The sequence below is a fragment of the Charadrius vociferus genome, unplaced genomic scaffold (genome assembly GCF_000708025.1).
Source record: "Charadrius vociferus isolate BGI_N301 unplaced genomic scaffold, ASM70802v2 scaffold93, whole genome shotgun sequence".
Taxonomy (NCBI): Eukaryota; Metazoa; Chordata; class Aves; order Charadriiformes; family Charadriidae; genus Charadrius; species Charadrius vociferus.
Window position 1 is genome coordinate 350762 of NW_009647838.1, and position 9942 is coordinate 360703.

General features: G+C 42.1%; 1 protein-coding gene across 1 annotated transcript in view; it reads right to left on the reverse strand.

Annotated features, from left to right (window-relative positions):
- The window catches only part of LNX2 (ligand of numb-protein X 2), a 26238-nt gene that overhangs the window by 688 nt on the left and 15608 nt on the right, over positions 1–9942 (reverse strand). The window contains exons 5-8 of the mRNA XM_009882825.1: positions 8958–9104; positions 6523–6700; positions 4527–4758; positions 2599–2757 (exon numbers count right to left, since the gene is read on the reverse strand). Of these exons, the coding sequence (XP_009881127.1) occupies positions 2599–2757; positions 4527–4758; positions 6523–6700; positions 8958–9104 (716 nt within the window). The remainder of the gene's footprint in view (positions 1–2598; positions 2758–4526; positions 4759–6522; positions 6701–8957; positions 9105–9942) is intronic.

The window sequence follows — 9942 nt, forward strand, 5'->3', positions numbered from 1 at the left end:
GTAGGGAAACGTGAAAAGAGAGAGTTGGAAAGATCTAACGGAGTCAAGAGAACATAATGAGATAGCATATGCATGACAGCAGCATTTCTGTTTGCTTTTGTGGATAATAACACATTTACACCAAACATGGCTTTACCATAGGAGGTGTAAGTAAAGACGCTTATGGTTACTGACCACATTCCAACCGAAAACCTTGTTTTTGTCAAATGTAACCATTTGTGTAGAAATCTCCCTCAGCAGACGGTTCAACTGAAGCTGTAGCATCTCTGTGTTTTGAAGCAGGGAACAGAAATTGGGGAGGGTGCTGTTTGCTGGCCTTGAGAAAATTGACCTTGAAAGGCTAAGCTTCAGTTTTTATAAGCTCAAGAGAAACTTCAAAAAAGCGCCTAAGTTCTTCCTACATTGTGCATGCTCCATCTCCAGGTATCTCTTCTCTGCAACTTGTGTGTGTGATTGGCATGCTCCAGAGCCAGTCGAACATGAATCTGGAGATCAAACAGGACTTTTCCTGAAACTGATCCTGCCAACTATTGGAGGCTCCAAAATGGATGGCAAAAAGATGCTCTCCTGAGCTGTCCCAGTGCCCTCCACTAGGGCAGAGCAGAGGAAGAAGAGGCGGTGTGACCAACACCAGTCAAATGTGCACTCAAAAGCACTTTTCTGCCTAAACCAAGGTACCCCATCACCCAAACCACAATGCTACAGCTTACTGAGTGGGGCTTCACTCACTCGCCCTTTCTGCTAAAGTCATTTCACCTTCTATAAGATCACACCAGACAGATAATATAGGCAAAAAAACTCTCTTAACTATTGAACTGTGAAGTTATTTTCTTCCTTTGTCTCTGGCCAAACAAAACATTTAGATAATTTAAACAAAACAGAAGAGCTTCAAAAAGCCCAGGCCCAGGATAACTCACAGTGCAGGTTCTAAGGAGCTCTCTCTTGTTGATAGCCCATTTTTAAGTCCATATTCTCAGTAAGACAGTACATTTAAACAGAGGGTACCTATATCACAATATCACACAAGAGCATCTTTTCCATTCCTTACAAGAGGGTAAGTGTGAGCACAACCACTCTTCCCCTCTTCTTAGGAATGATGCTTGAATTTCCATTTGCATGAACACTTCTAGTTATTAATTTCGCAATCTGAAATTATTTACTTTGGGTTGAACTGAGATCTTTCATTTAATCCAAACTGTTTTATAGTTGTCCAAAAAAAATGTAGCTTTGTGTTCAGCCAAGCTATTTTTTCATCTATTTATTTAGTCATTGAACTGAAAAATCAGTTACTGGCAAGGCTCTAGGCATAAGTATATTTTTTCTTAAGTTACTTTTTAAGTAAACCTACATGTAAAAATCATGCCATAAAACTTCAAGTTGCATATTCTTTACCGCCACCTTCACAAAAGATCAGTTTATGAACAAGAGAACCTTTCATAGGAACTGTACGTCCTAGTTCTGAACTAATTCTACACAAGGCTAAGATGCATATACGCATATTAGACCTCAGGGTTGCATCCAAACATAACATCTAAGTAGAATCATATAATCCTTAAGATCAGAGGGGTCCTCAGGAGGTCTCTAGCCCCACCTCCTGCTCAAAGCAAGGTCAGCTGTGAGATCTGACCAGCTTGCTCAGGGCTTTATCCAGTTGGGTCTCAGAAACCTCCAAGGACAGACTTGGCAACCTGTGCCACCACCCTGACCATCCTCATGGGGAATCGGTTTCTCCTTATAACCAGTCTCAACCTCTTTTGTTTAACTTGTGCCCACAGTCTCTCTTCCTCTCGGCCTGCACCACTGTGAAGAGCCTGGGCTCCATCTTCTCAATAATCCCTTTGTAGGTGCTGGAAAGGGCTGTCCCCAAAGTCATCTCTGCTCCAGGCTGAGCAAGCCCAGCTCCCCCAGGCTCTCCTCCTAGCGCAAGTGCTCAAGCTCCCCCCATCTCAGGGGACTCCACTGAACTTGCCTCGTTTTTCAGTCTTTTTCATGCCAACTAATGACTCTTAGGGCACTGACATGGGCATTTGGTTCCTTAACTATCTTTTCAGAGATAGTGACTTTTTCAACTACTTTCTTGCCTTTCCATTAAAGCAGCAGCAACCATCTTCAGTACCAGAGTTTCCAGCAGTGGCTGGAAGGCTATATGAAGGCCATACAAAAGGATGAAGCGGTTTTCCCTACTTTACAGAAGTAAGTTCTAATTTTCTAGCCCTTCTCTAGGAAGACAAAAATGTTACGAACTAGACGGTTCTGCACATAGACATTTTGCAACGTCTCTTGGCCTAAAGGAGCATTCAACGGGGAGATGGGAGACAGCAGGTGACATCGGCACTGCAGCTGGGGAGGAGGACAGGAGTTGGCAGAGGTGCCAGCACAAGCACCACCTCTGACAGACACCCTTTCCCCAGCAGAAACACCTCGTACTTCCCTGCATCACACCCATCAGGGAGGCAAAACCCTACCAGCTGCATGATCCCCCCCCAGCACAAGACGCTACAGTGTATTTCCTTAAGCAATTAGTTGCACCAGCACGTAACTATTTAAAAGTGTTGATTATAATTATTAATTATTATTACTACTACTATTTTAACTTACTTTAATCTTCCATCAAAGTACGCGGGAGTTCCGAGAACAATCGTTTTAATGAAGAAAGGCTGGTTCGTGTGGTTCTCCTCGTAGCCACCGACGATGCTGAAACCCCAGCTCCCTAAATTGCTCCGCCGCAGTACTACGTCATGGCAGCTATGTAGGCAGCTGTGGAATGGAAGCACAGGATAGCTAGAGAAAAAGCCGTGTATACAACATGTAGATATTTTTATAGTAGGCACACCACCTGCTGTCTCATCGTTACCACTGTGCTAAGCGTGGAAGAGAAGGGGAGGGATGGTGATTCAACTTCTGTTCCCAGAGTAATTTTGCAATATTCAAACTGATTACCAAAAAAAAATACCCCTACAATCTTGAGACAGAAAAGTGCTTTGAAAGAAATAATGCAGTGCTAGAATAACCACCTAAACACAGTTAACTCTGTAAACTGACAGTAATAGAATGGCATTTTAGGGATTTCACAGGTGGCACGAACGTGGGTGGAAAGTAGATGCCTGATATGTTTAGTTTCCAAGTCAAAAATGCAATGTGTTTTTCTTCCACCCCCAGTCAGTTTAGGCTTTTTCTACTTTAAGTAAAGATCTAAAAATCCATGCATCATCTTTGCTGCCTCTGAACTGATGCATCACCAGTAATGACAATATAAGCGATTAACCATTTTATTACACTGAATGTAAATAATTCAGATCATGCTTCACTAACTGTACTGGTATATGTTATCTCCCCCGTGAAAATTAATTCTTGCTAATGAAGGTGGCAATGACTTTAATTAAAAAACAAAACCAAAACCAACATAGAAATTAACTTTTGGGTAAAAAAGATGCTAGGTTCTTTACTGGCATACAACACTCCTTTAAAGAACAGCAGCACAATATATAGCATAACTTTAAGGTCCACACATGGGTATCTGTAGTATATAAGCAATAAACCACTGCTGAAGCACAGAAAGGAAGTATATTTACCAAAACTGAGAGCTGTTTATTGAGATTAGGTAACTCATTAATACCTGAATAGAAGAGAAATTAATTGATAGTAAAACTCAGAAAAACTGTGAAATCTTTGGAGGACCAATGCATGGTTCTGTTATCTTCAGCTGCTTTCTGCTACCAATATGCCTGGTTCTTTGTTGCGGTTTTACGCTTAAATTATAGACCTGAGCCCGGTAACCCTATCAGAGGGAGAGGAATTAACTTCAGTCAGGGTGTGCTGTAGTGGGAGATCTTCTTGATAGCAAGCAATGCCGGAATGAGCTTACAGCTGTAGCCACAAGGGAGTGAAAAACAGAACAGTAAAAATGAAACACGGTGGCACGTAGCAGACTGCAGTTTAGTCAAGGGGAGGGAACTTGCTGCAAATCTTGAGGAGGTTTTGTGTTTGGAAAAGTTGGTAGTGGGTTCTTGGGAAAAAAAAACCAACATGGGGATTTGTAACTACAGGCTCATAAGTGTGCAAGAGAACCAGGTCGAGAGTCTGTCAGAATAGCAAGTCTGATCCAATATTCTAAAGTTATATATTTGGCGTCATAAATTTACATAACAGATTAACAAAGAGACACATGAGTATATACTTTGTGTTTTTATTAATAATCTCTCTGGCTTTAGATATTCTACAGGAAGTTACAATACAATTAAACAATAGAAAAGATGACTCGTGTTCAATGAGAACAATCCACGTAGGTAATTACTATGGTTTGTGAAGCGATAAAGCAAGTCTATTCATCTTGCAGTTTCCTAAGGAAACATTGCTTCTGCTCACACTCCACTTTGTAAGCACACTGCCAACTGAATATAGGTGAGATGGTCAGTCAGGCAGAAATAAGGGCAGATGTGCTGCAACTAATAACGTCTCTGCTTTCGTATCTCTCTAGGACTTAGCTTAAAACAGGTAACTAATTATTTTATCAATTAATTCCGTACCTTGGAAGTCCCAGCCACATGACCCATGATGGCGACCAGCTGGCATCGTATTCATTTTCACTGATGGTACTCAATTGTTCTTCATTAGCCTGGGGCTGCTCTTCCACAATCTGGACTTCCAGCGCTTTCAGGGCGACTACTGAAGAGGCAGCACTAGCTTTCAGCATGGCCACCGCCTCGCTGTGACTTAGGTTAGTCAAATCAATGCCGTTGATGTTCAGCAGCACATCACCTGTTCAAAAGGCGCAAGCGAGAACACATCAGTCTGTCAGAGTCATTCCTACCGACAGCACCTCTCGCGCCAGGGTTTCATTCAATACTTTATTTTTTGGAGCTGAGACCGTCTGAACTAACAGCCTGGGAATGTGAACAGCTCTGAAGCCTTATACTGTCGGTTTGAAACATTAAGAGATTGAACTATTAAGTATCATTTATTTCCACACAAGACATCAAATGCTGTGGCTTCTACGGTATATCGCCATGAAAATTTGAGACAGAAATTACCTAAGCACCTCACCATCTCGGCTGCAACTGCTATTGCAGATGCCACTACATAACCGTTTCCAGTAGTGGATCTTAGGTCCTAACTTCAAAAGGGAAGGAAGCATGATGGATGGAACAATACAGGCATCACAACATAACCAACTCTTGTAGGTAAGTGAGGTTCCACAGAGTGTTTTAGGTCTTCTGCTTTTTCTAACTTGTTATACGGGAGACCAAAATGGAATTCAAAAGCTACTGGAAAGGTGGGTACAAAAACTAGTCCATTAGAAGAAAGAAAAAGCACCTCTGCAAAGATAATCTGGAAAGAGCTGAAGCCACCAAAAAAATTGCCACAATTTTTATTTTATTTCAGAACATTTGTAAAAAGTCTCAGGATGAAAAGAAAAATGTTATTTCATGTCCAAGCAGTGACAGTCTCCTCTTTCACACAATATCTCACTTACCAAGGAAAGCCAGAAAAAACAAAGGAAAAGTGCAAACACCTGGGTCGCATTTGGAATGAGACTCACTTCTCAAAAGCTTTTTCCTCCCAGGGTAACCTGAAGTTGAGCTGCAGCTTAACTTGAAATCACTTTTGTTGCTGCTGTGGCTACTTTAATGTTACACAATGGAAGAGCAATTGCAACTCTTCCATCAAGTGTGTTTTTCATTGTAGTACAGAAAAAGGAAGCATACCCGTTGGTACGTGGGTGTAAATCTCCCTCTCTCAGAAGCATGTAAGGATGCTCCCACACCGTTCTTTTTAAATTTGCAATCTGTGAAGTTTTTTTCCTAAATTTCTTTCCTAAAACAATCTGTAACGCTGTGAACTCTGAACTGCAGAGATCCCATAGGCAGTCTTTGTTTCACACACGGCACAATATGTTTTAACCATCAAATGCTTTGCTATCGATCAGGCAGGACTGCCTTCACCTACACCGAGTCTAACCTCCACCTCCCGATTCCTTTCTGCAAAGCCAAGGAACACAGACGGGTGCTGTAGCACCCCAGAAGACCAGCAAACCCAAGCTGTCCCAAAGAATAAGAAAGCATTGGGCTACCAGGGTCAACACTGACGTAGTTTCAGGGGTAAACTTAGCGTGGGTGTGCTGTGGCCCCTCATCAGAGCATCTCTGCTGTTCAGATACTACACTGAGCAGCAGAGATTTCTCGGACAGAGAGGGGGCCCAGCCCACCGTATTAAACACAAAAACAGGATGCGCGCACCAAGCATCGCACCAGACCCTCAGCTCAGGGGACTACCGTCAGCTTTAAAGAATTTAACTAGACATTTCCTGATCTTATTCACTTCCCCTGCTATCATTCTCTAAACATCCCTTTCCTAGAAAAGGTGGAAGTGTGATACTAAATACTCTATTTCCATTATTGAAACATCCATCGGCGCCTCAGTAAATCTGTGAGAAGACTTTTTGACACCATCTGACTCCAGAGCACGTAACTCATCAAACAGCAATCAGAGGCCACCCGTGCCACCAGGAAAGCCAAGCCCCACCTCGTTTAATCCTGCCGTCTCTTGCCAAACACCCGTGAGGCTGTACGCTTGTCACAAAGATGGGCAGTTCGCCACTTTTGCTGCCTCTGCCTCCTGCCACTGTCATTCCCAGAGATTCATGTGGCTCTTTTTTCACAGTAATGTGTTTTTCTTGGCATGTAACACACTGGGAGAGATCCTGTTTGACAAGGATAAATAACATTGTTAAAACTTAAAAAAAAAAGAGAACAAAACACAACTAAATACACCCCAAAGCTATACTTTGGCACTTTAGCAGAATGGTTTAAAAGGACTAAGTAGTGCAAATCGGCTTCAGCTGGATTTCCTCCAGGTCAGAAAAAAAAAAAAAAAAAGCGCTACTGCTGTAGATAACAAATATAGACACAAAGTTTATAAAGGCCCATCCTGAAAATCTCACTCCAGTTTTTCTTAGCATCCTACACTAGAATGGGCTAAATGTTAGGACTGCACTACAAAATCATATGGTCAAAAGAGTGGACACAAACCAGAAACAAATCTTTTGATGTCTTGGTGAACATCAGCATTACCTCAGTAATAGTCAGTAGAATGTGGCCCAGAACTACAAAGAAGCTTCTAAGAAATGAAAACGCACACATGTTTTCATGATGGCGAAGAGAGACCATTTAAAGCCCTTACATGTCATGGGTTTTTTTCGCAGCTGGTATGGACAATCTCCCAGAGCACAAAGTAACTAAGGCCAATCAATGCTATCGGCTGGTAATGGGTGCCTCATGCCTAATGATTACAATGAAGACCCAAACCTGAAGCAAGAAGAGATCCTGTATTTAGTTTTCTAACACCTGAATTACAATGCCCGTTAAAGACAGCATCTATCATTTGTTTGGCGGCCAGCTCAGCCCAAACCACGACACTCATATTTAGTTTTACCCCATCAAAAGGATCTAAATCTGAATCAAAGTACGGTTTATTTGCTGAACTCCTTCCTCTTCAGGATATTTAGTCATACATTCAAACCACAGCCCATATACCTGTAGTAGCATCTTAAATCAACAGAATCCAAAATAACAGCAGAAATAACCTGGGAGATTCTTCCAACTCCAAATATTTATTTATTCCCCTGCCTTCTCCTGGAAAATGACAACACTGCTTTCTTCAACTTCCAATGCCACGTGCTCCTTCTGACTGACTCTGCTCCTCGCATATACACATTAATGACATATGTAGCTATACGTACACATACCATAGCTTATAAAGACAGCTCTTTCTTAAGTCTCCAGGCTTTAGGACCAACTGGCTGGTGCCATGCAATTATACAAACATTTTTGAAGCCAGAAGACTTCTAAGCCAACTGTAGGTTAATGAGAGAGAGGCAAAGGTAAATGGTATGAAACGTGGGAAATGTCCACTTGTGGTTACACAGGACTTTCCCCTTTGGAAGAGCCCAGGGATGGTACTGATACGTGAGGGAAACCAGCTCGGCCAACAGATCAACTTTGGAACTGCGATATAAACACAACCCATACTGGCAGATGGAAGGTGGTTTCAAGATCTGATATAGCTGAACTGTAGTCATTGTGTTGATATGGCCCAACGCTGTGGCAAGTACGAACGGCCACTAACTATATTTAGGAGCTTCACCTTTGTCCCTCAGGAGGAAAACAAGCTTCCTAGAGCCTCGCTTGTTCCTTTCCTGAAACTACCCAAACTTTTAAAGGAAAATACTATCAACACGTGTAAATCCTCCCAACAGCAGTACGATGTTAAACTGTGATGCCAACAGAGCGGACAGGAGGAAAGGCGGCTTGCTTGACATGGTCAACGTGACAATTATTTCACACAATCAACTTCTCAACTGCGAGAAGTCATATTTTTCTAACTACAAGAACATCTCAAGCACAGGCTTTATTTCTACAGGTCTTCCAGATAATTTGACACTAGCTTCATTAAATTCTCTTTGTTCTGCCTTTCTCTCCCTGCTTGACTCTGCAGAACTCGGCAGTCTTGCAGCCAGCACTGCTGCCTCATGGAGGAGATGACACATCCCTCCAGCATGCTCTTTATATGCTGGATGGTGTGCACCACATCTGCTGTCCGTTCTGGTTGCAGCCAGCACAGCGGCAACAAAAAAATAACGTTCTTGAATGACAGCTCTTCCGTGCAGCAGTAACACATGAGCCACTGGCTTAGACAAGGTCTTAACAACTACAGCTGTATGAGCTCAGAGAACTTTCTTCTTTCACTGTAGTCAGCAAATCAAAAAAAAAAACAACCAAAAACTTTTGTTCCCACTCCAGACATGATGCAGGACTTGAGTAGTTGGAAGTTGTCATCTTTTTTTTTCTTAATAGCTAAAAAAGAAGATATAACCCTTTCTTCCAGTCTTGCTACACACTTACTTAGAATATCACATGAGTAAAATGGCATTTATACCTCTTAGAAAGAGAAACACTAACCTTATGTGAGTTGGGTCTGCTGTGAAACAGCTGCTGGGACTGGTGTTGATGTGGGTTGCTGTTGTGAGTCCCGGTGTCTCGGATAATACTGACTGTCTGTGACTTCAGGGGTCTAGAGATGATCAAATTCACCCTCTCCCCACTAGCCTGTCAAATATATAAAACAAAGTAATGAAGTTGATAGGATATTGATTAGCGGAGAGGGAGGAAAACATATGAAGAAATATGAAACAAGACAACAGCAGAACCTGTTTTCCAGTTCCTGGGGGTGCCACAAACTGCTTAGACTGCACAGTCCCTTACGTGCTTCTTGTTGCAATTCCCCCCAGAACAGAGGGGATATTAACACTCCTCCTTTGGCTCTGATGTTACATGTACACCAGCTGGAAATCCTTTGCCAAAAGGGCTGTTTCTCACTTTGTGTTATGAAGCCTCAAACATTAAAAATCACCCAATTCCACTTGCAGCCTCTGCGAACTTCTGCAACATGAAGCAATAAAAGAAAGAAACGCCCCTGTGACGGCTCCAGGGTCTGCAGATTTTGGTCAAAAGCTCTGAACACCTGTGGTACTTCCCAAAGAGACTTCCAAGAAAGATGTTATATATGAGCAAACCGTCAAATTCTGGAGTTTGGGGAGTATCAGGAGACTCAGTTATCAGATGTTAAATAAAACATCCACTCTTCCTATTGCTGCAAACCTACACCTCAATAGATAAAAGTCACCCAGTGTAAAATTCCGTCCACTTCACTGTATCCAAAAACTGGGAAACAGAAATTACAATTCTCAAGATCATTGTTGCTTTTCTTTAACTGCAAGGGAAGCTTTTGAAATGTTTCCTAAAATACGTATTTACTACTTGTTTGTATCCACGATCTCTATGTGGTGCTGGGTTAAGCAAAGACGACTGCACGAGACTGCAAGAACCTTCTATTGGTCTATTCCACCTTTCCTAAAAACAGAGCAATTTTCACCAACATCCCGTC